At 44.6% G+C, this 27,731-nt stretch overlaps 1 protein-coding gene across 7 annotated transcripts in view; it reads left to right on the top strand.

Moving 5' to 3' along the window:
* TRPM6 (transient receptor potential cation channel subfamily M member 6) overlaps positions 1–26,973 on the top strand; it is a 143,246-nt gene extending 116,273 nt beyond the window's left edge. For 6 of the 7 annotated variants that reach the window (XM_029055529.2, XM_029055527.2, XM_029055530.2 and 3 more), the window contains 6 exons: positions 1,782–2,068; positions 2,563–2,645; positions 6,071–6,276; positions 9,395–9,446; positions 20,506–20,612; positions 26,123–26,973. In XM_029055529.2, the coding sequence (XP_028911362.1) occupies positions 1,782–2,068; positions 2,563–2,645; positions 6,071–6,276; positions 9,395–9,446; positions 20,506–20,612; positions 26,123–26,250 (863 nt within the window). In that variant the 3' untranslated portion in view covers positions 26,251–26,973. The remainder of the gene's footprint in view (positions 1–1,781; positions 2,069–2,562; positions 2,646–6,070; positions 6,277–9,394; positions 9,447–20,505; positions 20,613–26,122) is intronic. The other variant, XM_029055528.2, reaches the window with a different exon arrangement.
* The last annotated feature ends 758 nt before the right edge of the window (positions 26,974–27,731 follow it).

Here is a 27,731-nt window from a genome sequence, read left to right as displayed (position 1 = left end):
CCCCCCTTCACCTCTCCGCAGCTAAACCCTCTTTTCCCCCTTTCCCTCTGCTCCTCCACCTCTCCCTTCCCATCCCCACAGCACTGTACTCGTCCGCTCAACTGTATATATTTCCATTACCCTATTTATTTTAATGAATTGTACATTGCCTCGATTCTATTTAGTTGCCATTGTTTTTACGAGATGTTCTTCCCCTTGACTCTGTTTATTGCCATTGTTCTCGTCTGTCCGTCTCCCCCGATTAGACTGTAAGCCCGTCAAACGGCAGGGACTGTCTCATCTGTTGCCGACTTGTTCATCCCAAGCGCTTAGTACAGTGCTCTGCACATAGTAAGCGCTCAATAAATACTATTGAATGAATGAATACTAAGTGCTTGCAATGTCATTACTAATACAACTTCAGCTACCAAATGATATTGACATCTGGGGCTAGGATCCTTGAGGCTGTTTGTTATAGCTGGAACAGAGGGTATAAAGGAATTTCTAAGGTTCTAACATCACGTAGAAGGAGGAAATTCAGAACAATCTCCGCATTTAGGGCTGTATGAAAAATTCCTAATATATTAAAATTGGTTTGTGAGTTCCTGGGCTCCTAATGGCTTCCTTGTTTCTTAGATGAATGATTTACTCTGGAATGTTTGCTGTGAAAAATTAAACTATGGTTTCTCATCCCAAAACATTTTTCTTCTGTAATTGCTAAAATGGGCAATCTGGAATAATATTTCCAGATTATATAATAATAATTATATATATCTCAGATAATAATTATATAATAATAATTCTTGAATAATCTGGAATAAATGCTGAGAATTTTACTTCTTTGATTGTTGTGAGATAGGATTTTGACACAGTTGCCAGGGACCGTGATCCACCGAATGGCATTCTGGTGATGTAGCAGAAGTTGAGATGGGCCTATAACCTTTGTAGTTTCTTGGTATGGTTTGAGGTGGGTGTTCAGAGTGCTTGAGGTTTTTTCTTTTTTTATGGTATCTGTTAGGCACTTACTATATGCCAGGCTCTGTATAAAGCACTGTGGTAATACAAGATAATTGGGTTGGACACCATCACTGTCCCACATAGGGCTTCCAGTCTTAATCCCCATTTTACAGATGAGGTAACTGAGGCACAAAGTTAAGTGAGTTTAAGTTAGAGGTGATGGGAGAGCAGGAGGGAAAGCCAGGAGCAGTTGTTACTATCTTGCCTGGAAATAGAGTTTCTCCCCTCCCCCAGCTTTTACTACTGTCTAAAACCCATGATCAGTGTATTGCTGAACAGGGATCTGAATTTGACTGAGCGGCCTTTAGAAAAAAAAATCCTTTTCTTAAGAGAGGAGACAACTTCAGCTCCATTGATTCTGGCTCTAGGTATGCTCTGTATATGATTTTGAACAATAATTAAGATGTATTTTATTCAATTCTTTGGGACTTTCAACTTTATTTTGTTTTTAATATCTGTTTATTGTTGTATTGTACTCTCCCAAGCTCTTAGTACAGTGCTCTGCACACAATTAGCACTCAATAAATACGATTGCATGAACAAATGAATCAATTACGGGGCAATATAAATTACATGGATGTTTAAGTAACTTTATGCTACGAGGGTCTCAGGCAAAATTCCCAAGGGCTCTGCAGCCAGTAATACTTAGTGATTGACAGATTAGACTAAAGATGATTTCAGGATTGAGTAAAAGCATTGTTAGCCTCTCATGTCATGATGTCGATTGATCTCATTTGTAATACTAGTAATTCTGGGTAATTCTTTGCTTTGCTTCTTTTTGAAAGCTGGAGAAGAAGTGACTATCTACAGGCTAGAGGAAAGTTCTCCTTTGAATCTTGATAAAAGTATGTCCTCCTGGTCACAGCATGGGACGGCGGCATTGATTCAGGTCTTGTCCCGAGAGGAGATGGATGGAGGTCTCCGAAAGGCCATGAAAGTGGTCTGTACATGGTCTGAGAATGACGTGCTGAAGCCTGGGCAAGTCTTCATCGTGAAGTCCTTTCTCCCGGAGGTAGTACGGACATGGCACAAAATTTTTCGGGATAGCACCGTGCTTCACCTCTGTCTCAGGGTGAGTGGGGGCCTGAGAAGGAAACAACTGGACAAGTCAGGCCTTCGACATGGCTAACATAATGATGGTGGAATTTGTTAAGCGCGTACTATGCGTCAAGCATTATACTAAGCGCTGGAGTATATGCAGATCGGACACAGTTCCTGTCTCATATGAGGTTCACGGTCTCTGTAGTGGGGAGAACAGGCATTTAATCCCCGTTACACAGTTGAGGAAAATGAAGCATGGAGAAGTTGTATGGCAGAGTGGGGAATAGAACCTCTGACTGCCAGGCCCTTGCTCTTTCCACATCTGGGTCCCGGTCATCTCCACTGACCCAAATTGATCATTTTTGAAGGAAAGGTGCAGCTTAAAATATTCCAAGGTACCAGTAGACCAAATAGAATCGAAAATTACCATGAACAGAAACCTGCATTGATAAAATTAGCAAACTGCCTGTTCTTTTTAAACATGTCATGCAGAGATGACAATTGAATGTATGTCCTGTTTTCTAGGAGATCCAACAGCAAAGAGCGGCTCAAAAGCTGATTTATACCTTCAACCAGGTGAAACCGCATACGATTCCGTATACTCCAAGGTGAGAAAACTGCCTCTGAGAGGTGAACTCAGCTAGAATTAGTAGGGTGTTCCACCGTCCTTCCCTGTCTACTGATTCAGCCAGGGACACTGATCAACTGATAAGATAAATTCTCTGGAAAATTTTATGTAGTCTTCAGTTTTCTGGGTTTTTTTTTTCCCTCAACATAGTGTGAAAGTGCTGGTGGGAATCTCCTTTTTGTATTAATGTTAATATCACTCCATAAAGAAGATTACTCCAAACGTGCTGGTAAATTTGAGCCAGACATACTGAGAAGATTTCTTTGCTTCATTTAATAACAATGAAATGATAATAATAGTGTTTGTTACATGCTTACTATGTGCCAAGCACTGTACTAAGCGCTGGGGTCGATACAAGATAATCAGGTCGGACACAGACCTGGCCCGTAGTAAAAGTACTATTTCACTGAACTTGTGCACATATGTTTGCTGCCTAAGAGATTCCTGAATGAGGGATAGGAGTTGCATAGGGAAAGGACACAACAGGTTTTACAAACATGCTTCTAAATGATGAAACTACTGTAGGCCCAGAAAAGAAAAAAAAATCTCTTTAGTTTGAGGAGCGGCATCACATGCCAGGGAGAAAGAAGAAACTTCAAGGCGTCTCACTGGGAAGTTAGTTTGAAAATCCTGACACATCTGTATTCATCTTGAGACGGATCATATTTGGTTCTCAGGGCTTATAGTACTTTTTTATTATTTTAATAAGGAACTTCATAGAGCACGTCAAGGAAATGTAAGGTCCTGTACTCATAAAAATAATTGAAGGTTTTTGCAAAACGTGAATCAGTTTTCACCTCAGTACTCCTCCCCCAACACTCAATTTTTTTTCTTTCTCCCAAACGAGGCAGGTGATTTAGATATATATCCTTATAGCACCTGCCATATACATGCATATAGATGTGTAAAGAAAGAGAGTGCCCATATCTATAGCGCTTCCATATCTCTAATTGTTCTTGCACCCACTGCCAAAGTGGGAACCCAACTAGTAGGGATGATAGAGTGTGAGTGGCACTGTGCCAAAGCAGCATGGCCTAGTGGAAAGAATACATGCCTGGGAGTCAGAGGACCTGGGTTTTAATCTTGCCTGCTGTGTGACCTTGGGACGTCACTTAACTTCTCTGGGCCTTGGTTTCTGTAAAATGGGAATTCAATACATGTTCTCCCTTCTACTTAGACCGTAAGCCCCAAGTGGGACAGGGACTTACAACAGTCCTTGACACATAGCACTTAACAAGTACCATAAAAAGACTGACTAAAAAAGACTATCATTATAGGTTCTCACTCCCAAAGTTTGTCATTTATATTGGAAGATTCCCGTCATTCTGTTAACCCAGCGCTTAGAACAGTGCTCCAGCGCTTAGAACAGTGCTTGGCACATAAGCACTTAACAAATACCATAATTATTATTAACCAAGCCACAGCACAAAGCTAGATTTGTGCAGTCCTTTCCTCTCCCACCCTTCCAGGGTGTTTGAAATTATCTGGGGAGGACGTGGCTTTTGGGTCAGTAGGGTGGAAAGACTCCCAGTGGTCCAAACTCTGGTGGAGAGAGTAGGGGAAAACCTAGCTCTCTTTCACTGGGATCTGGGGAGAACATAGGAAGCTTTGAATTTCGATCCAAGAGGCTTGAGGTCTGTGGTAAGTTATTTCTCTCTCATCAACAACACTGGGGATAGAAAAGATGGTTAGAAGTGTCACTGTCATTGTTTGATAATTTCAGTTTAAGTTCAGATTTTCAGGGATCTCTCAAGTACCTCAGGTCTCAGTCCATATGGCCAATCGATTAGGATTGTGATCTGTCAATCAGTCAATCGGTGGTATTAATCGAGTGCTTACTGTGGGCGGAGTACTGTATGAAGTGCTTGAGAGAGAACAATACATTAGAGTTGGTAAAATCGATTTCTGCCCTCAAGGAGCAGTCTTGTAAGCCTTCAGGAGATGTAGTTACCCTGCAAGTCTCTCGGTATTCCCTGTTTGTTTCCCTCTGTTCGTGTTCAGAATTAGACCCTGTTTATTTCTTATGCCTGTTAGGGAGTGTAGCTAGTAATCTGATATGTGTCAAGTGCCTACTCATTTGCCAAGTACTGTATTAAGCACTGGGCTAGGTACAGGATAATGCGTTCAGACTCAGACCCTGTCCATATGTGACTCAGTCTAAGTGAGAGGAAGAAAAGGTACTGAGTCCCCATTAATAATAATAATAATAATAATAATAATGGTATTTGTTAAGCGCTTACTATGTGCAGAGCACTGTTCTAAGTGCTGGGGTAGACACAGGGGAATCAGGTTGTCCCACGTGGGGCTCACAGACTTCATCCCCATTTTTACAGATGAGGTAACTGAGGCACAGAGAAGTGAAGCGACTTGCCCACAGTCACACAGCTGGCAAGTGGCAGAGCCGGGATTTGAACTCATGACCTCTGACTCCAAAGCCCGGGCTCTTTCCAACAATGTTGGTATTTATTAAGCGCTTACTATGTGCCGAGCACTCTTCTAAGCGCTGGGGTAGATACAGGGTAATCAGGTTGTCCCATGTGAGGCTCACTGTCTTAAACCCCATTTTACAGATGAGGTAACTGTGGCACCAAGAAGTTCAGTGACTTGCCCAAAGTCACACAGCTGACAGATGGTGGGAGTGGGATTAGAACCCATGACCTCTGACTCCTAAGCCCGTGCTCTTTCCACTGAGCCATGCTGTTTCTACATTTTAAGGATAAGGGAGGGAACTGAGTCCCAGAGAAGTTAAGTGATTTTTCCAAGGTAACCAGCAGGCAAGTGACAAAGGTAAGATTAGAACACAGGTCCTCTGACTTCTAGGCTAGTGCTCTCTCCCATAGGCCATGCTGCCGCTGGAGCTTACACATGGCGTAGTGGAAGAGCATTGGTCTGGAGGCCGGCGGACCTGGGTTTGAGTACAAGCTCTGCCACCAGCTGCTCAATACCTCAGTTTCCTCATCTGAAAAATGGGGCTAATAGTACTCGCCTTTCTACCTTCTTCACAGTATTGTCATGAGGGCAAAAATGAGATAAGTATTTGTGAGAGTGCTTTGGGAATAAAAGCACCATACAAAAACAAAGGTTAAACACCTAGTCCAGTGCTCTGCACACAGTAAGCATTCAATAAATACAATTGATTGATTCTTTAAGAGTACTGGTGGGAGGCCTTTAGTCTCTTCTTGTTTTGAGAGGTATGGTTAGGGTGGTCAATCCTTTTAGCCCTAATTCAGGGGCAAAGCAGCCCTGAATTCAGTCTAAAAAGAATCCAAAATCTTCTTGGGATACGAATTCCAAGCGCTTTATGGTGTTTCTTGTAACAAGTTGCCCACATCCAAATAAGGAGGAAGTGAATTACCCGGGTTGATTCTGTCGTTCAGTGAGAAGCATGCCCATTTTTGCCCACAGATTTCTGGAGGTCTTCCTAATATACTGCCATTCAGCTAACCAATGGCTGACTATAGAGAAGTATATGACAGGCGAGTTCCATAAGTACAACAATAACAATGGTGATGAGATCTGCCCCAGCAATATCCTGGAAGAACTGATGTTGGCCTTTTCCCACTGGACGTATGAATACACCCGGGGAGAACTACTTGTTCTGGATTTGCAAGGTAATTATCAAAATGGTAGACAACACACTTGGGCCATGAACAGATGTTGCCATAAAATGTGGTCTTATCTCTTCCTTGTGGCAGAGGTTACGTGTAATAGGGGCTCAAACAATCCAGGCATCTTATGGCAACAATACTATCGCTTAAGGCCGTTAATGGAACCAGAATTTGACATTGGGTACTTTTATTCTGTCTGGAAATCGAAAGATGGTATCAGATGTGGTTGATCTTCTATATTGCATTTATTTTTGAATTTGTGCTATGGGGGAGTAAACCACATTTTCAGAAACAGCCAAATATCTCAAGGGTTTCTACAAGGACAGAATGTGAAGTGTCCGTAGCTTAATGACTTAGTTTATTTTAAAGCTGCTGGAAGAAAAATAACCCCAAGCAGGTAACGTCAATGTGATAGTTTCCCACTTCTGCCCAGAGAAAGATTAGACAGAGCCTTAACTTTTTTTTTTTTTTTGCAATTTACAGCAATCAGAAGTTTCTGAGTGAGGTATAATTTTTTTGTCCATCCTTCCAAGTCGTTGGACTCGGTTATTCTTTAGATTGCAAAAAAAAAAAAAAAAGGCATTTTGAAGAGGCCATTTTCAGGAACTTGAGCTGAACATCTCTCACTTATTTTAACTTTCTTGGGGTTTACTTTTGGTTTTTACTGTCTGTGGAAGTGAGTTCCCAATAGTACCCAAGGATCCTATATGCATTTTGTAGGAGATTCTGCTATTGGTGCTTATTGTACTGAAAAAAAAAACCCAAACCAACAACATCAGTGTCCAAGGCAGAAAATAAATTGATTATTTGCATCTGTATTTGATAGCCTACAACTGCAGGGTGGAGTTTTTTTTTTCCAAAAAAAAACCAAAACAAAAGATCAGCTAGACAAAAAATTTCAAGGATTTAACGATAACCTGCTAGTGTACTTAGCAGTCCTGTTAAATAGATTTGTTAAATGATGTATGTGAATGGGGTTTTCATGATTCTTAGTTATTCCATCTAATATTAACAGAAACAAATGCTCAGTTGATAGTTTTAGAAAGAATTAGCTTTTTCTCAAAATGTTTCTGTCTCTGTCTCTGTCTCTCTCTCTCTCTCTCTCACACACACACACACACACACACACACTTCCTGTTGGTTGGTGGTTGTGAAGAACTTTTTTTATTACACAGTCTTACCATGGTCTTGCAACATGGAGCCTATGGACTTGGTTATAGCAGGAGTCCAAAGGGGTAAACTTGTGGAAATGGGGATGTCTCTCTGAACCTCTTGTTTATCATACCAGGAGAAACACAAGAAGAATATTTCACCTGGTAAAACATTATAAGAGGAGAAAGCCTGGCACAGAGAGCTTAACAAATGCCATCATTATTATTTTTTTTATTATGACTTTGAGAAGCTTCTTCCCTGAAGCTGGGAGCTCTGATTGAACCTTTGTGGTGTTCAGTGGAGGAGCAGGGTGAATAGAGGAGGAAGCTATAAGGCCCAAAGACCTACTTTCTGGCATTCATTCAGTGGATTAGAGCAGTGCTCATAGTAAGGATATTTGTTAATGTCAGCTTTAGCATTATGAGTGGTTTTAATAAACACCCCTTCACTTCAGAATATCCAAATATTTAAGGGGAGTTAGGGGCAGAATGGGGTGAGGCCCCAAAGGTCACTAATCAGATCAATTTCCCTCCCCCTATTTGGATGGAGAATTCGCTGTTGGCTAGCAGAGTATGAATATCACCACACTGACATCAGCCTTGGCCATTGATATCAGAACTGCCTTGTGTTGGGATCATGATTATGGCATAGATATGTAAAATAACTCTTGATAGTCCTCATCCTTCCAGAGGTAGCAGCATGGCATAGCGGATAGAGCCCGGCCCTGGGAATCAGAAGGTCATGGGTTCTAATTCTGGCTCTGCCATTTGTCTGCTGTGTGACCTTGGGCAAGTCACCTCTCTTCTCTGGGCCTCAGTTACCTCATATGTAAATTGGGGATTGAGACCGGGAGCCCCACATGGGACAGGGACTGTGTCCAACATGATTTGCCTGTCTCCACCCCAGTGCCTGGCACACAGTAAGTGCTTAACAAATACCGTAATAATGAATTATTATTACTGTAATAGACTCACTTAATAATGATGGTACTAAGTGCTTACTACATGCCGAAAGACTGTGCCCCTCAGGTAGACACAAGATAATTAGACTAGATGCAGTCACTGTTCCATATACAGTTTACAGATGAGGAAACTGACACATAAAGTGGTTGAGTGATTTGCCCAAGGGCACCCAGAAGGCAGGTAGCAGAACTGGAACTGGAATCCGGGCCTCCTGATTCTCAGATCCATGCTCTTTCCACTAGGCCACCCCTAGTGAATTCAGTCCCAGTCTGCTAATTACTGTTGCCTAGACCCCACCCTTAATAAATGCTACCTACCTTATTCATCCTCTGCCAGATTCAACTAGTGAACTCTCCCAAAGGCTTAGTACAGTACTTTGCTCATAGTAGGCGTTCAGTTAATACTACTGATTTATTGATTGAGAAGCAGTGTGGCCTAGTGGAGAGAACAAGGGCCATGAGAATCAGAGAAGTCAGTCAGGTTTTATTCCCTGCCACTTGCCTGTTGTGTGACCTTGGGCAAGTCACTTCACTTCTCCATGCCTCAGTTCCCTCATCTGTAAAATGAGAATTCAATACCTGTTCTCCATCCTGATTGCACTGTGAGCCCCATGTAGGAAACAGACTGTGTTCAACCTGTTCATATTGTAGCTACCTTAGTGAGAAGTCCAGTGTTTGGCATATAGTAAGTGCTTAAAAATGCTATCATTATTATTATTACTATCCCAACCAAGGCTGTATTCTTTTCCAAAATGCTATATAGCTTTTTAACGCATTCTTCCTGGGAGGTTGGCCATTTTCAGAGACAAGAAAAGGTATCCAGGAGTAGGATCAGAACTCAAGCCCTGTGTCTCAGAATTGTGATTATGCCATTGGGTCTCAAAGCTCCTGTCTGGAAAGGCTTGAAATGTACATATTTACCATTGGAAAGCAAAAAGGAAAGTCAATTAGAGTGAGGTTTATTTAGTTTTGGCTTTAATTATTTTATACATTATTTTGTGTCTTTAGGTGTTGGAGAAAATCTGACAGATCCGTCTGTTATTAAACCTGAAGATAAACGGTAAGTTTAAAGGTAATACATAGGAGGTAGTATAGAGACCAGTATGACTGTAGTAGTCCAGTATGGTTGACAAGAATCACATTAAAGTTTTACAAATTTCTCAAGGCTTTTAAGATTTCTATAGCACTTTTTTTTTCTGATAGATTGGGAAGCAAAGTGGCCTAGTGGAAAGACCACAGGCCTGGGAGTCAGAGGACATGGGTTCTAATCCCAGCTATACTACTTGTCTCAGGCCCGCAATCTCGGTGTCATCCTTGACTCGTCCCTCTCGTTCACCCCACACATCCTATCCGTTACCAAGACCTGCCGGTTTCACCTCTACAATATCGCCAAGATCCGCCCTTTCCTCTCCACCCAAACGGCTACCTTACTATTACGGGCTCTCGTTATATCCCGGCTAGACTACTGTGTCAGCCTTCTCTCTGACCTCCCTTCCTCCTCTCTCGCCCCGCTCCGGTCTATTCTTCACTCCGCTGCCCGGCTCATCTTCCTGCAGAAACGATCTGGGCATGTCACTCCCCTTCTTAAACAACTCCAGTGGTTGCCTATCGACCTCCGCTCCAAACAAAAACTCCTCACTCTAGGCTTCAAGGCTCTCCATCACCTTGCCCCTTCCTACCTCTCCTCCCTTCTCTCTTTCTACCGCCCACCCCGCACGCTCCGCTCCTCTGCCGCCCACCTCCTCACCGTCCCTCGGTCTCGCCTATCCCGCCGTCGACCCCTGGGTCACGTCCTCCCGCGGTCCTGGAACGCCCTCCCTCCTCACCTCCGCCAAACTGATTCTCTTTCCCTCTTCAAAACCCTACTTAAAAATCACCTCCTCCAAGAGGCGTTCCCAGACTGAGCTCCTCTTCCCCCTCTACTCCCTCTGCCATCCCCCTTTACCTCTCCGCAGCTAAAGCCTCATTTTCCCCTTTTCCCTCTGCTCCTCCACCTCTCCCTTCCCATCCCCACAGCACTGTACTCGTCCGCTCAACTGTATATATTTTCGTTACCCTATTTATTTTGTTAATGAATTGTACATCGCCTTGATTCTATTTAGTTGCCATTGTTTTTACGAGATGTTCTTCCCCTTGACGCTGTTTATTGCCATTGTTCTTGTCTGTCCGTCTCCCCCGATTAGACTGTAAGCCCGTCAAATGGCAGGGACTGTCTCTATCTGTTGCCGACTTGTTCATCCCAAGCGCTTAGTACAGTGCTCTGCACATAGTAAGCGCTCAATAAATACTATTGAATGAATGAATACTTGTCTGTGGTGTGGCCTTGGGAAAGCTATTTAACTTCTCTGGCCCTCAGTTTCCTCATCTGTGGGGATTAAATATCTGTTCTCCCTCCCACTTAGAGTGTGAGCCTCATGTGGGACAGGTACTGTTTTCAATCTGATTCTCTTGTATCTACCCTAGTGCTTAATACAGTGCTTGACACATAGTAAACACTTAACATATTCCACAGTTGTTATCGTCATTGCTGTGATTACAGAAAAAGACTGAAGAGGGAAGAGACTAGATGTGGGGAGACCAATGGTATGGGAGTCTAACAATGATTTAATGAGCACTTAAATAAGAGTGACTGGGTGGAGAAGAAAGGGCAGATCTGGGAATTGTTGTGGAGGAAAAATTGGTACGATTTAGCAGTGGGGCTGAATGACAGGGATCACTCAAGGATGACCCCAAAGTTATGGGCTGTAAGAGAATGGTGCTGTTGTCAATTGAAATGGGAAAGTTGAGAGGAGTGGGATTATTAGGAGAGAAAATAAGGAATTCAATTTTAGATGCACTGTTTGAGGAGCCAGTAGGCTATCCCAAGTGGGATACCCCAGACTGAGCCCCCCCTTTCCCTCTGCTCCCCCTCTTTTCTCCTCCCCCCTACCCTCTGCCCCTTCCCCTCCCCTCAGCACTGTGCTCATTTGTATATATTATTTATTACCCTATTTATTTTGTTAATGAGGTGTACATCCCCTGGATTCTATTTATCTTGATGATGTCTTGTTTTTGTTTTGTTCTGTTTTGCTTTGCTGCCTGTCTCCCCCGTTTAGACTGTAAGCCCATGATTGGGCAGGGATTGTCTCTATCTGTTGCCGAATTGTACATTCTAAGCGCTTAGTACAGTGCTCTGCACATAGCGCTCAGTAAATGCTATTGAATGAATGAATGAAAGTGGAGGTGTTCTGGAGCCAAGAAGAATGCAGGATTGTAGGATAGATGAGAGGTTGGAGCTGGAGAGAGAGATTTAGTAGTCATCCATGTAGAGGTGTTCTCTCTCCTCCCCCTGCCCCCAGGGGCACTGACCCCTGGAAGCACAGCACCCCAATGAGTAAGTACACACAGAAACATACACGTGCCCATGCACATGACACTTCTGGCTCCTTGTGTATGGGTGGGGTCAGGGTGGAAGTAAAAAGGGGTGGAAGAAACCACCCATTACCAGTCCTTGCAACCAAGGACAGCTGAGACTGGGTCACTTTTGGTCTGTGTCAAAGGTGAGCAAGAGGTCTAGGAGGACTAGGAGAGAGTAGAATCCACTGGACATGGCTACAAGGAGGTCATTGATGACTTTGGAAGGTGTATAGTCTTGGTAGAGTGAAGGAGGTCGAAAGCTGACTGGAATGGGTTAGGAAGAGAGTTTATGGGGAGGAAAAGTGAAGGTAGCAGTATATATAATCCTTTCAAGGAGTTTGAACAGGAAGGGAGGGCTACATGACATGGGTGTGAATTACCTCTCGCTCCACTAACCCACAGCCCTGGATCACCTCCTCCGTCCGCCTCCTACGCTCCTATGCTCGAGCTGCTGAGCGCTGCTGGCGAAAGTCCAAGCACCAAGCCGACCTCACACACTTCAAATTTATCCTTTCCTGCCTTAACTCTGCCCTCTCCTCCGCCAGGCAAAGCTTCTTCTCCTCCCTCATCGACACCCATGCCCGTCACCCCCGCCGATTGTTCCGGACCTTTAACTCTCTCCTTAGGCCCCCTGTTCCTCCCCCTCCCCCATCTCTCACCCCTAATGATCTGGCCACCTATTTCCTCACAAAAATCAACACGATCAGGTCTGAGCTCCCCAAAGTCACCCCTCCGCCTCTCCCCTCCCCCCCCAACAACCCCCTCCCCTACTTTCCCATCCTTCCCTGCAGTATCCTCAGAGGAGATCTCCTCCCTCCTCGCAAGTGCCACCCCCTCCACCTGCGCCTCGGACCCCATTCCCTCTCATCTTCTTAAAACCATCGCCCCTGCCCTCCTCCCTTCCTTAACTTCTATTTTTAACCACTCAATCTCCAAGGGCTCCTTCCCCTCTGCCTTCAAACATGCCCACGTCTCCCCCATCCTAAAAAAACCCGCTCTTGACCCCACTTCCCCCTCCAGTTATCGTCCTATCTCCCTACTACCCTTCCTTTCCAAAATCTTAGAACGAGTCGTCTACAATTGATGCCTAGAATTCCTTAACTCCCATTCTCTCCTAGACCCCCTCCAATCTGGCTTCCGTCCCCTCCGCTCTACCGAGACTGCTCTCTCTAAGGTCACCCATGACCTCCTTCTTGCCAAATCCAATGGCTCCTACTCCATTCTGATCCTCCTTGACCTCTCTGCTGCCTTTGACACTGTCGACCATCCCCTCCTCCTCCATACCTTATCTCACCTCGGCTTCACGGACTCTGTCCTCTCCTGGTTCTCCTCTTACCTCTCTGGCCGATCATTCTCGGTCTCCTACGCTGGAGCCTCCTCCCCCTCCCATCCTTTAACTGTTGGAGTTCCTCAAGGGTCAGTTCTTGGCCCTCTTCTGTTCTCCATTTACACTCACTCCCTCGGTGAACTCATCCGCTCTCACGGCTTTGACTACCATCTCTACGCAGATGACACGCAGATCTCCATCTCCGCCCCTGTCCTCTCCCCCTCCCTTCGGGCTCGCATCTCCTCCTGCCTCCGGGACGTCTCCACCTGGATGTCGGCCCGCCACCTAAAACTCAACATGAGCAAGACTGAGCTCCTCATCTTCCCTCCCAAGCCCGGTCCGCTCCCAGACTTCTCCATCACCGTGGATGGCACGACCATCCTTCCCGTCCCGCAGGCCCGCAATCTCGGTGTCATCCTTGACTCGTCCCTCTCGTTCACCCCACACATCCTATCCGTTACCAAGACCTGCCGGTTTCACCTCTACAATATCGCCAAGATCCGCCCTTTCCTCTCCACCCAAACGGCTACCTTACTATTACGGGCTCTCGTTATATCCCGACTAGACTACTGTGTCAGCCTTCTCTCTGACCTCCCTTCCTCCTCTCTCGCCCCGCTCCGGTCTATTCTTCACTCCGCTGCCCGGCTCATCTTCCTGCAGAAACGATCTGGGCATGTCACTCCCCTTCTTAAACAACTCCAGTGGTTGCCTATCGACCTCCGCTCCAAACAAAAACTCCTCACTCTAGGCTTCAAGGCTCTCCATCACCTTGCCCCTTCCTACCTCTCCTCCCTTCTCTCTTTCTACCGCCCACCCCGCACGCTCCGCTCCTCTGCCGCCCACCTCCTCGCCGTCCCTCGGTCTCGCCTATCCCGCCGTCGACCCCTGGGTCACGTCCTCCCGCGGTCCTGGAACGCCCTCCCTCCTCACCTCCGCCAAACTGATTCTCTTTCCCTCTTCAAAACCTTACTTAAAAATCACCTCCTCCAAGAGGCGTTCCCAGACTGAGCTCCTCTTCCCCCTCTACTCCCTCTGCCATCCCCCCTTTACCTCTCCGCAGCTAAAGCCTCATTTTCCCCTTTTCCCTCTGCTCCTCCACCTCTCCCTTCCCATCCCCACAGCACTGTACTCGTCCGCTCAACTGTATATATTTTCGTTACCCTATTTATTTTGTTAATGAATTGTACATCGCCTCGATTCTATTTAGTTGCCATTGTTTTTACGAGATGTTCTTCCCCTTGACGCTGTTTGTTGCCATTGTTCTTGTCTGTCCGTCTCCCCCGATTAGACTGTAAGCCCGTCAAACGGCAGGGACTGTCTCTATCTGTTGCCGACTTGTTCATCCCAAGCGCTTAGTACAGTGCTCTGCACATAGTAAGCGCTCAATAAATACTATTGAATGAATGAATACCTAAACTACGTCTGATTGGATTATGCTTGTCCCCGGACACCCCTAGCTGATCTTCCTTCACTCAGCTGGAGGGGTTAATTTACAGCGTGGTTATGAGCCACATACTCCTATTCCTGCTGACATCAGCTGCATCTTTTTGTTGGTTTCTGCTGACAGTATCTGAAACTTTGTTTCAGATAAAGTTTCTAATTTCTAATAATTATTAGAGAAGCAGTGTGGCCTAGTGGAAAGAGCAAGGGGCCTGGGAGTAAGAGGAGCTGGGTTCTAATCCTGACTTTACCACTTTTCTGCTATGTGACCTTGGGTAAGTCACTTCACTTCTCTGTGCCTCAGTTTCCTCATCTGTAAAATGGGGATTAAGACTGTGAGCCCCATGTGGGACAGGGACAGTGGCCAACCCGATTATCTTGTATCTACCCCAGGACTTAGTACAGTGCCTGGCACATAGTAAGGGCTTAACAAATACCAGTTATTTATTAAAACCACACCCGAGAGATGGAGAGAATTTTTCTGAAGATTCAAAAACAGTATCCTTCCCCCTCCCCATTCCTACCTGCTGGGGGAGTGGTTTCACCGCTTCTCCGTGCCCACACCTAACCTGACTCCTTGGGGCACAGAGCCATGGAGGGGAACAGAGGAGATGGAGTGGGGCCCAGAAGGGGTAGGAGCTGGGCTCACCAGGTATCCCACCTCTCTCCTCCCTACCTCTGCCCCCTTGCAGCTAGGCTGGCACCTGTGTAGTTTAAATCTCTTAGAAAATGGATGAGGCAGTGAGAAACTGCAAAGCTTAATCACCTTGGAGGACTTGGCCAGCTAAATGGGTTACAGTTCAAAATGACACTACTCCTTCGTGGAGCTGAAGAAAGAAGGGAAATGGGGTGACACCTGGAGGGAGCTGTGGGATTCAGGGAAGGTGGTTTTACTGAGAGTGAGAGGGTGAAGGTGGTAATAAGGAAGGGGTGGAGAGTGGGTGCGAGTGTTTTCAAGGATTGAGAAGGAATAGGTCAGACGAGGAGGTAGAGTGGTTAGAATTAGAGAACAGATGGGAGTACAGATTTATCAAAATTAAATAGATGAATAAATCATCAAATATACAAATTTTCACATATGTTGTAAGATCCTGGAGAACAGAAATTGTGTCTCTTTACTGTTATTGCCCTCCCCCTGCACTCCCCTGTTCTCCCCCTGAGTTTTCTGTTACTGTAGACAGTACCACCATCCTCCCTATCTTACAAGCCTGTAACCTTGATGTTATCCTCGATTCATCTCTCTCATTCAACCCACATATTCAATCTGTCACCAAATCCTGTCGGTTCAACCTTCCCAACATTGCTGAAATCCACCCTTTTCTCTCCCTCCAAACTGCTACCACATTAATCCAAGTACTTATCCTTTTCCACCTTGACTACTGAATCAGCCTCACCGTCCTCCCTGTCTCACAAGGCCATAACCTTGACATTATTCTCGACTCATCTCTCTCATTCAACCCACATACTCAATTTGTCACCGAATCCTCTCAGTTCCACCTTCACAACATCGCTAAAATCTGCCCTTTCCTCTCCATCCAAACTGCTTTAATGCAAGCACTTATCCTTTTCCGCCTTGACTACTACATCAACCTCCTTGCCTCCCGTCTCTCCTCACTCCAGTCCATACTTGGCTCTGCTGCCCAGATCTTTTTTGTACAAAAACAATGTCAGTGTTTCCCCACTCCTCAAGAACCTCTGATGATTTCCATCTGCCACCGCATCACACATATACTCCTTATCATTGGCCTTAAGGCGCTCAATCACCTTGCTCCTTCCTACTTTACTTCCCTGATTTCCTTTTATAACCGAGCCTGAACACTTCTCTCTTCTAATGCCAACCTACTCACTGTACCTCGATCTTGCCTATCTTGCTGTCGACCTCTTGCCCCTGTCCTGCCTCTGGCCTGGAACTCCCTCCCTCTTCGGATCTTATAGATAGTCACTCTCCCCACTGAAGGCACATCTCCTCCAAGAGGTCTTCCCTGACTAGGCCTTCATTTCCTCTTTGCCTACTCCCTTCTACGTCACCCCTGTACTTGGATTTGCACCCTTTACTCCCTCCTCCCTTAGCCCCATGGCACTTACGTACATATCTGTAATTTATTTATGTATGTTAATGTCTGTCTCCCCCTCTAGATTGTAAGCTCACTGCGGGCAGGGAACATGTTTGCCAACTCTGTTATATTGTATTCTCCCAAGCGCTCAGTACAGTGCTCTGCACACAGTAAGTGCTCAATAAATACGATCAATTGATTGGTTGATCATAGCTCTGCTGCTCTGTTAATTTAGCCTCCATACCAAGCAAACTTCTCCTTATGAGGATAATTAAATCCTGCTGTTGATGAAGATAGGATGCTGCTCTGGGAAGCAGGAGACCAAAATTCTAGCTCTGCTTCTGCCTGATGAAGTAATGGCACAGTGATGAAAATTTGTAACTGGAGAACCACATGGACATTCAGAGAGCTGGACAGGGCCAGCAGGAATCTGGAAAATAGCCGGCTAATGTGGGTGGTGAAGGCAATCGTCTGCTGGGTTATGGTTCCTCGGCACAGTATCAGCACTATGCCGTGGTCACTTTTGCCATAGTATATGGGCCCTACATTTCACTGTGTGCTAAACCCCTGACGACCTGCTTGCTCATAGGGGCGCAAAACTGGCAGGCTCAACAGAACCTTAGTGGCACTGTGTAAACCACTAGCTAAATATAATCATTGCTCTCATGCAGGATCTCAGTACTGAAGTGTCAAGACGGAGGCTGATCCATCATTTCTGACGGAACACTCCGTCATGAGGTTAATGATCATTTGAATGTACCAAATTAAACTAGAGTACCATATTTAACCTTTTAGGTCACTAACAGTTCTCTTTAAATGGCTTTGATAGAATATGGACTTGGGTGCCTTGGGGATTTCAAAAGGAACTATCATTTCAATTGGTCACAATTTTGACCTGGGTTGTACTTTGTGTTTTATTTAGCTAGTTCAGAGACGAGAACAGTTGGCTGCATAGGCATAAAATCTTGAAAAGTCAGGCCCAAATGCCCTCTTTTTCTTAAGAACTGGGGTTTGTATGGTTGACTTGAATTGTATATTTTTGTCAGCTCTCCTCTCCACTGGAAAGAAAACAGAGGTGGAGTTTGCTCTGGTCTGCTTGGGCCAATTTTTGCCCCGGAGGGGAGGTGGGGGCTGATCCTGTGTTCCTGGCTCAGCTGTTGTGAGGATCCCCCAGCCAGTTGTTCACTAGACTGTAAGCTCTTTGAAGAGAGGAATCATTTCTAGCAAGTCTATTGTACTCTCACAAGTGCTATGACCTCTGCACATAGTAAGCGCTCAATAAATACCACTGATCGATTGATTGATTAATTGATTGAATTGCGATTGAAAGCCTGCCAGGCTGCTGACTGTGGCTTACGAAGTCTCTCCAGCTACTTTTGGTGGCCCTAGCTCCCTATCTTGGGTCTTGATCAATCAATAAATTAATCAGTGGTATTTATTGAGCACTTATTGTGTGCAGAGCACTGTAATGAGTGCTGAGGTGAGTAAAATATGACAGATTTGGTAGATTCATTCAATCGTATTTATTGAGCGCTTACTCTGTGCAGAGCACTGTGCTAAGTGCTTGGAAAGTAAAATTCAGCAATAAAGAGAGACAGTCCCTGCCCACAATGGGCTCACAGTCTAGAAGATATGTTCTTTCCTGGTGCATTAACACATTTGCCATGGCACTGGAAACATATGTGTCCCGTCTACCTTCCTGACATGGAAGAAGTGAGAGGGGCACATACATTATCCCAGCACCATGTGTGGATTGGTCCGGAGATCAGCTTCTGGGCCTAGGAGATGGAGCATGACGGTCCTTTGGGACCAATTTTATTAAACTCTCAGGCACCAGGGAAAGTTTCCAGCCGTTGGTAAAGGTGTTATATTTTTGTTTTTATGCATCAGTTGGCTTCCCTGAAGACTGTAGAGGAAAGTGTTAAGAAAGTTAAAATCGGCCTTTTGTGCTTATGTCTCATCATCCTCTTATTGCTTCTGAGCAGGAACCTTTTTTTTTTTTACCTTTAAGTAGCATTTGGAGTTTTACATGAATATCTTACTGACTGGCTAATTTATCAACCATTAATGAGGCCAAAATTGAAAGAATGGAAGCCACGCATAAGGCTCTCCCAGTGGTCCTCTAACTGGGATATATTGGAAAGAAAAAATAATAGAATCCGGTTTTAGGACCAAAGTCACATTTTAATGTGGTACTTTAGTACTGTATTATGCCCATGTAGGAATCAGTTCAATGTTTCAGGCCTGAATGTGGAACAGTTCCATTTTGTTTGCAACATCTAAGTGGAATTAATTGAATGGCTGCCTTACCAAATAGACCAGAAGAAGAGAAGGATTATTCAGAATTGATCTACTGGGCCTAGCAAACATCACCATAGCCATACTTTGAACAGATTGAGTGACAGGTTAAGACAATCCAGGTGCCTCTTTGCTTTGAGTTCCCAAGGGAGTTCCTCTTCCTCCTATCCCTGAAGGAAAGTGGCAACCTGAGATCAAATGGACACCATTGCTTCATTTCTGATTTTGCCCCATTGTAGGATAGCTAGTGTTCTTCTGTCAAGAAGTGGAAATGGAGACATATGCTGAAATACCCATATGGAAAAACCCATTTTCATTCTACGTCCTTTTCAAAAGCCTCATTCCTCAGAAGTAAAGTTATTGTTTCATTTTGTGATATTTTGATTTTCTTTTTTCTCAAGACTTGATAGTTAAGGGCTGTAATTGAGTTCAGATTTTTAAATGTGCTTTTCCACTCTGCATGTCATTAAAATAAAATATTAGCTTTCATAAAGTTTCTTTGGAAGTGTTTCTGGTGTGCTGTGTTCCGTGATGTCTAGAATGTCAATTAAATTCTAAAGAATAATGGTAGTATGGTATAATTAATAATAATGTTGGTATTTGTTAAGCGCTTACTATGTGCCGAGCACTGTTCTAAGCGCTGGGGTAGACCTAGGGGAATCAGGTTGTCCCACGTGGGGCTCACAGTCTTAATCCCCATTTTACAGATGAGGGAACTGAGGCACAGAGAAGTTAAATGACTTGCCCACAGTCACACAGCCGACAAGTGGCAGAGCTGGGATTCGAACTCATGAGCCCTGACTCCAAAGCCCATGCTCTTTCCACTGAGCCACGCTGCTTCTCGTGAACATGATCAGTGAACATTGATCTTAGAAACTACATTAAGAATGTGGTATACAGCATTATGCAGCTCTTGTTAAACATGCCTGGTTTATCCTGATTCTATTTGTTATTTTGTCACCTCCATTTAGAATATCCAGTTTATTTCCACAAATGAATTCTCTAATAGTAGTTTGTATTTCCAAGAGTGAGAACAGCAGAAGAGGTTAATACGGTAGAAGGCAAATATCAGAATAACCTTGAGCACTGTGCTGTAGTCTTTTGTCTAGCTGATTCTTTCCCAAGTATTTGTGTGAGAAAACCGCTTACTTTAGGAATTACGTTTGGATCTGAAACATCAGACAAGAATCCATTTAGTATTTAGTAGGCGTGTTCCATTAGCCAAATCCATTTTCTTTTGCATTTTGTTTTTGGTCCAGTAGAAGGACGTTCTGTAATACATTTAATTTCTTTGTTCCTATGCATGTAAAAAGGGTTCACTTTATTTTGTTTTAGTATAAAGCAGAAAATTCGCTCTTTGATTAGGTTATCTTTGCAATGAATTGCCCAGTAGTCCATGGGGTTGGGTACTTGGATTTAAGAGCATTTGAATTTTAAATTTGCAACCAAACATTGTAGCTTCCCTTCTGAAAGTGCTGTGCTCTTTGTTGGCCCTTAGACGTTTACTGGGTTACTATGGGATACTGTTCGGTGTTCTCAAGAATCCAAGTTGAGTTCTTTTTTTCTTGACTGTGATCTAATTGTTATTCTGATATTTCCTCCAGATCAAGTCGAATGGTGTTTGGACCGGCAAACTTAGGGGAAGATGCAATTAGAAATTTTATTGCAAAGCACCGCTGTAACTCCTGCTGTAGGAAACTCAAACTCCCCGGTATGCATCAGGCAATTTCATTTTTCTCTAAGTAAATCTCCCCCTAAAACAGCATTTCATGCAAACTGGGACAAAGAGGAAAACCCCAATCTCATTTTGATCTTATTTTGAGTCAATTTCTGACTACAAAATGATAAAGTTTCCAGAAGGATGAAAGAGGCAGGGATTTACTTCAAGTTTTGCCAGGATGTAATAAAATAACTTTGGGTCAGATATTCATCTTTCTTAACTGCAAGGGAAAATTCCCACAGAATTGAATTGGGCAAAGATTTGGCTAAGTGCCAGCCCATGACCCTCACTCCTCTTCAGTTGCCAGGCAGGTCCAGGGTTGAAGGACTCCACAGCCTTTCCCTCTTCTTCCCTTAGTTACCTGTCAGTTACCAGGGGAAAACAGAGTCCATCAGTTCTAAGAGTCTGGCGTTCATCCGTTTAACCTGTGCTCTGAAATGTGCATTCTGTTTTTTGAACGTCAGTGTGTTGCCAGTGAGACCAGCACGTTACCGTAGCATTCCAACCAAAATTCCTTGAGTCCTCTGCGTGAATTTCCTCTGTTTCGGAAGGCAGTGCTTTCAACCTAGTTCACGGTGCTTAAGGTTTGATCAGCTGGATTCACCCCTTGCAGGCTCAGAGGATGTAATAATGAACCCTTTGGAGAGGTGGAAAGGGAGAACAGCCCCTCTTCTCCCCCACCCGAATTCCCAAACTTTAATCTTGTTTGGGTAGAAAGGTGTTGCCCGGCTTCTGACAGGCCACCCACCAACCTCCTCCTTTATGTAGGGAAGATGTGATAAGGAAGCAGAAAAAGAGTGGCAGTCTGGGAGCTCCCAGCATAGTTTCTGGGGGCACACGGCTGCATCAGCCAATTAGTGGAACACCTACTGTGTGCAGAGCACTGTACTAAGCACTTTGGAGAGTTTGATAGAGTTAGTGGATCTGATCCCTGTCCTCGAGGAGCATCCAGTCTACTGTCAGCAGAGCACTGTACTGAGTGCTTGAGAGTTCCGCTCTCATCCGCTCATCCGCTCTCACGGCTTTGACTACCATCTCTACGCAGATGACACGCAGATCTACATCTCCGCCCCTGTCCTCTCCCCCTCCCTTCAGGCTTGCATCTCCTCCTGCCTCCGGGACGTCTCCGCCTGGATGTCGGCCCGCCACCTAAAACTCAACATGAGCAAGACTGAGCTCCTCATCTTCCCTCCTAAACCCGGTCCTCTCCCAGACTTCTCTATCACCGTGGATGGCACGACCATCCTTCCCGTCTCTCAGGCCCGCAATCTCGGTGTCATCCTTGACTCGTCCCTCTCGTTCACCCCACACATCCTATCCGTTACCAAGACCTGCCGGTTTCACCTCTACAATATCGCCAAGATCCGCCCTTTCCTCTCCACCCAAACGGCTACCTTACTATTACGGGCTCTCGTTATATCCCGGCTAGACTACTGTGTCAGCCTTCTCTCTGACCTCCCTTCCTCCTCTCTCGCCCCGCTCCGGTCTATTCTTCACTCCGCTGCCCGGCTCATCTTCCTGCAGAAACGATCTGGGCATGTCACTCCCCTTCTTAAACAACTCCAGTGGTTGCCTATCGACCTCCGCTCCAAACAAAAACTCCTCACTCTAGGCTTCAAGGCTCTCCATCACCTTGCCCCTTCCTACCTCTCCTCCCTTCTCTCTTTCTACCGCCCACCCCGCACGCTCCGCTCCTCTGCCGCCCACCTCCTCACCGTCCCTCGGTCTCGCCTATCCCGCCGTCGACCCCTGGGTCACGTCCTCCCGCGGTCCTGGAACGCCCTCCCTCCTCACCTCCGCCAAACTGATTCTCTTTCCCTCTTCAAAACCCTACTTAAAAATCACCTCCTCCAAGAGGCGTTCCCAGACTGAGCTCCTCTTCCCCCTCTACTCCCTCTGCCATCCCCCCTTTACCTCTCCGCAGCTAAAGCCTCATTTTCCCCTTTTCCCTCTGCTCCTCCACCTCTCCCTTCCCATCCCCACAGCACTGTACTCGTCCGCTCAACTGTATATATTTTCGTTACCCTATTTATTTTGTTAATGAATTGTACATCGCCTCGATTCTATTTAGTTGCCATTGTTTTTACGAGATGTTCTTCCCCTTGACGCTGTTTGTTGCCATTGTTCTTGTCTGTCCGTCTCCCCCAATTAGACTGTAAGCCCATCAAACGGCAGGGACTGTCTCTATCTGTTGCCGACTTGTTCATCCCAAGCGCTTAGTACAGTGCTCTGCACATAGTAAGCGCTCAATAAATACTATTGAATGAATGAATGAATGAGAGTTAGTAGACATGATCTCTGCCCTCAAGGCATTTACAGTCTGCACCAGTCTGTGAGCTGTTGATCAGCCTCCATTTGTCCACACCCCACATAGTCGGTCAATCATCAGTCAACAGTATTTATTGAGTACTTACTGTGTGTAGAGCACACTCTGTAAGCCTGTCCTTTGCAGATTTGCTACAACTTGATACCAAAATAGGATGAGATATTTCTCTTAGATTGTGAGCTCCCGAGAGACAGGGATTCTGTCTGATGCCTACCTGTGTATTCTCTCCGAGTGCTTGACACGGTGCTCTGCTCAGAAGAAGCATTTAATAAATACCATTACTCCTATTATTCTCTTCTGGTGAACTCACCAAGTATTGTTAAAGGAAGGTTTCACTTTTTCACTCTGAGTAGCTCTTCATTCATATTCAGTTGACTTTTCCCATCCTGAAAATCACAAATGATCTATTTTTGGAAGGCATTTCCCTGGCTATTTGGGAAGGCATGTGATGGTCCACAGCTCCTCCCTGTCCTTCGCACTTGCAGTTCCTCAAGCTTCCCACCTATGCCCTACTTCACACTCCCAGGGAACTAAAGTATTGACTGGGACCAAGTGTTGGGAAATACTGAGGTGCTATGGTGATAAGTCGTCACTTAATAGTATTTATTGAGTGTCTACTGGGTACAGTGCACTGTAATAATAATGATAATGATGATGGTATTTGTTAAGCGCTTACTATGTGCCAAGCACTGTTCTAAGCTCTGGGGGAGATACAAGGTAATCAGTTTGTCCCACGTGGGGCTCACAGTCTTAATCCCCATTTTACAGATGAGTTAACTGAGGCACAGAGAAGTTAAGTGGCTTGTCCCAGGTCACACAGCAGACGAGTGGCGGAGCCGGGATTAGAACCCATGTCCTTTGACTCCCAAGCCTGTGCTCTTTCCACTAAGCCATGCTGCTGCTCAGCACTCTGCTACGCTGCTACTAAGTGCTTAGGAGAGAGGACAATAGAGATAAAAGACATGATCACAAATGTTCATTCAATCATATTTACTGTGTGCAGAGCACTGTACTAAACGCTTGGTAGCATACACTGCAACAAAATGTTGATAGCTGTTTTACAGAGACAAGCAGTCAAATCGATCGATGGTATTTCTTGAGCGCTTACTACATGCAGAGCTCTGTGCTAAGCACTTAGCACTGTACTATGACTGCATGAGGCAGAACTTGCTGAGAAGCTCAAAGAGTGAGCAGTTCGGGAGATAAGAATAAGAAGCCTGGTGTCCTCGCTTCCAGACTTTCCCTAAGCCTAATTTATTTTTCCCGAAAGTCAATATCCAGAACCTAGTCACTGTGACTGTCTAAGCAGGCAGATTCAATAATTTCATCAATCTATATAGTCAGTCTTTATAATTCAGGATATAAAACCCCAGTTTTTTCTTTAATAGCGGAAAATTTGTGCCTGAAATTTCTAGATAATTGTCTCAATTCTCTATTTTGCCTGCATAGACCTGGCCATTATTTCCTCTTAATACCTCAACCACAGCCAGTTAATCAGAAATTGTTGTAAACACTGATGAGACCGAGGCTGGCAATTTGCCTTCAGCAAACCACTTAAGGAAATAACAAAGGCTGCATCTTTGTTTGAACCCAAAGAGGGAAATTGGAAAAAAACAAGAAGGTGGCCCAACATATAAAGCTTTCTGGCTGCCAAATGTAAGATGCAATTTTGCTTCCTTCACAGTAGTTTTTCCACCAGACACCACTATTTTGGATAGATTTCTTCATCCCTATGCCTCTCTCTGTCATTGATTTCACATTAATATTGCGTCTTCACAAGGTAAGTGGTGTGGCAGTTTGAAAAAATGAAAAGAACCTGAATAGATTCTCTAAGAATATGAAGCAGAAACAAGGCAGGGTCAGAACTGAGCTCTATTCCATCCAGAATTCTGCCCCTGACAGTGGCATCAGGTTGGAGGAAATATGTCAAGCTGGCCCTCTTCAACATCCTTCTGAAGGTATAGAGATGAACCATCTAATATCCCTAGCTTTCTCTCTGGTAGCACATTCTGGAACGCTTGTGTCAATGCATTTTTTCAAGCCCCTTTTAAACCTGCTGATATTTTGTCCTGCACAACTTTCTGAGGTAACAAATTTCATATGCTTGCCTCCAACCATATCTGTCCCTCTCTGCTCTCCCCCCCGGCCCTCTGCTCCCTCCCCCTTCTCTTCATCTCCCCTCAGCTAAGCCCCCTTTTCCTCTGGTCCTCACCCTCTCCTTTCCCCTCCCCTCAGCATTTTGCTCATTTGTATATATTTTTATTACCCTATTTATTTTATTAATGAGGTGTACATCCCTTTGGTTCTATTTACCGTGATTAAGTTGTCTTGTTTTTGTCCATCTGTCTCCCCCGATTAGACTGTAAGCCCATCAATGGGCAGGGATTGTCTCTATCTGTTGCCGAATTGTACATTCCAAGCGCTTAGTACAGTGCTCTGCACATAGTAAGCACTCAATAAATACTACTGAATGAATGAATGAATAAATATTTCTTAAAAGTATTCCTTGGATTTGTTTGCTACCTCCCACACTCCAGTTTTAATGTCTGCCCCCTTATCCTTTTGTGGTGGAATTTGGTAAAGAAAAATCTCATATTCACCCTGTCTGTATGCCTCATGATTGTGCACCATCTTCTGCTTAATGGAAGATGTGAGTCCATCCTCATTTTCAAACTCACAGAAGGGGCTTGGGCCCTAGTATTTCTTCTTGCTTCTGGGCCACAGTTAAGCCCCACCTACCTAGGAAAACACTGCGTTGCACTGGTGGAGAAATGGTCCCGGTCTATGGTGTGCATTTTCTGATTTGGCTCATGCTTGAGGGAAGAACAAGCAATCATCTTGTGCTCAAGCATCCTTGAGAAGCAGTGTGGCCTAATGAATAGAGCATGGGCCTAGGAGTCAGAAGGACCTGGTTTCTCATCTCAGCTCTGCCATTTGTCTGCTGTTTGATCTTGGGCAAGTCACTTCATTTCTCTATGTCTCAGTTCCTTCACCTGTAAAATGGGGATTAAGACTGTGAGCTCTGTGTGGGAGAGAGACTATGTCCAACCCGATGATCTTGTATCTTCCCCAGCGCTTAATATAGTGCCTGGGACATAGTGCTGAACAAATACCACGATTATTATTATTATTATCGTAGTGTCCCATATAACTTTCTAATCTGCCTTCTTCACAGATCTAAGAAGAAATGATTACACCCCAGAAAGGGTCAACTCAGTCTTTGAGACTGAAACAAAAGAACCAGCAGCCAGAGCAGAGGATGAAGATAGCAACGAGTGCCCAGAATACCACACCCGATTGTAATAGGGAGCTCGTAGGAAGAGTCATTGCTGCCTCCCGTGTACTTGAGGACCCACACAGTGTTGATAGTCACACTGACTGTGAATATGATATTGCTCTCAAAGGACCAAACAGATCGACATGGGCTTCTGGGCTGTGAGATTTCTGTTTCGACCTATCCTGAAGACACAACAGGGGCATGAAAAATGTGTTCCTCTTACTACTGACCTCCGTACATTGACACTTAGTATGTGTTCTTAATCCTGATGTTCTGCCTGAAGGCAATTGGAAGGGCCATTTGGGAATGCAGTTCATGTATACCTCAGTGCTTTATTTGGTCATTGCCAGCTTCTGTTCAGCACAGTGGTGGGTACTGAAGAACCAGTGGGATTAATTTAGTTTCTCAAAGAGATTTTCTCCTTGCAGCTTATTCACCCCATACAAATATTGTATTTATGTATATATGTAAAGAAAATGCTCAGATGCATTACCTTTCTCCCATCCACAGCTTGACAGACACATGCAAACATTTGTGTGTGTGTGTGTTTGTGTGTTTGGTTCACTGGTAAATGGGAATTGGTAAAGTGCTATTTGCATAGCTTGGAGAACACTTTTGGTATATGTTGAACCCTTCAAAATTTAGGGGCATTTAAAATTAGACTTTGTTCCTGTACTCAATAAGGCCCAAATATTTCACTATCCTCTCAAAAGAAGGAAAAGCAATAAAAAAATAAGCTGTGATGGAAATTAATAAGAATTTTTTTCTTTCATACCTCAATGGGAATATCAAGGGGATGAGGAAAATTTACTGTTTCTCACTATTTCTAGTGCTCATTGCCATGTATGTAATAATAATGACGATATTTATTCAACAGTGGTTATGTGCCAAGTACTGTATTGAACACTGAGGTTGATACAAAATAATATTGGACACAGTAGTAGTAGGAATAATAGTAGTGATAGCATTAATTGAGCACTTACAGTGTGTAGGACATTGAACTAAGCGCTGGGAATGAGTACTTAGGTGGGAATTAGACACAGACCCTGTCCCCCAAGGGGTTCCCAATCTCAGAATATAGGTCAGGGAGAGGACTGGAAGCAGACATATTGGGAGCAATGAAACAATAAAACGTTATAACAACCCAAGACAAAGACAAAACACAAAGTAAAATAATGTTGGTACTTGTTGAGCTTTCTATGTGCAGAGCACTGTTCTAAGCACTGGGGTAGATACAGGGTAATCAGGTTGTCCCACGTGAGGCTCACAGTCTTAATCCCCATTTTACAGATGAGGTAACTGAGGCACAGAGAAGTTAAGTGTCTTGCCCACAGTCACACAGCTGACAGGTGGCAGAGCTGGGATTCGAACCCATGACCTCAGACTCCCAAGCCCGTGCTCTTTCCATTGAGCCACGCTGCTTTAAAAGTCAGTAGGGTAGGGGGATGTGGCTAGAGGAGCAGAATTTTAGGCCCCCAACGATTTAGAGTCCATGGTATACCCGTAG

This window comes from Ornithorhynchus anatinus, chromosome X5 (genome assembly GCF_004115215.2).
Source record: "Ornithorhynchus anatinus isolate Pmale09 chromosome X5, mOrnAna1.pri.v4, whole genome shotgun sequence".
Classification (NCBI taxonomy): domain Eukaryota; kingdom Metazoa; phylum Chordata; class Mammalia; order Monotremata; family Ornithorhynchidae; genus Ornithorhynchus; species Ornithorhynchus anatinus.
Note: the sequence above shows the minus strand (reverse complement) of the source record. Positions and strands in the feature narration are given on the sequence as shown.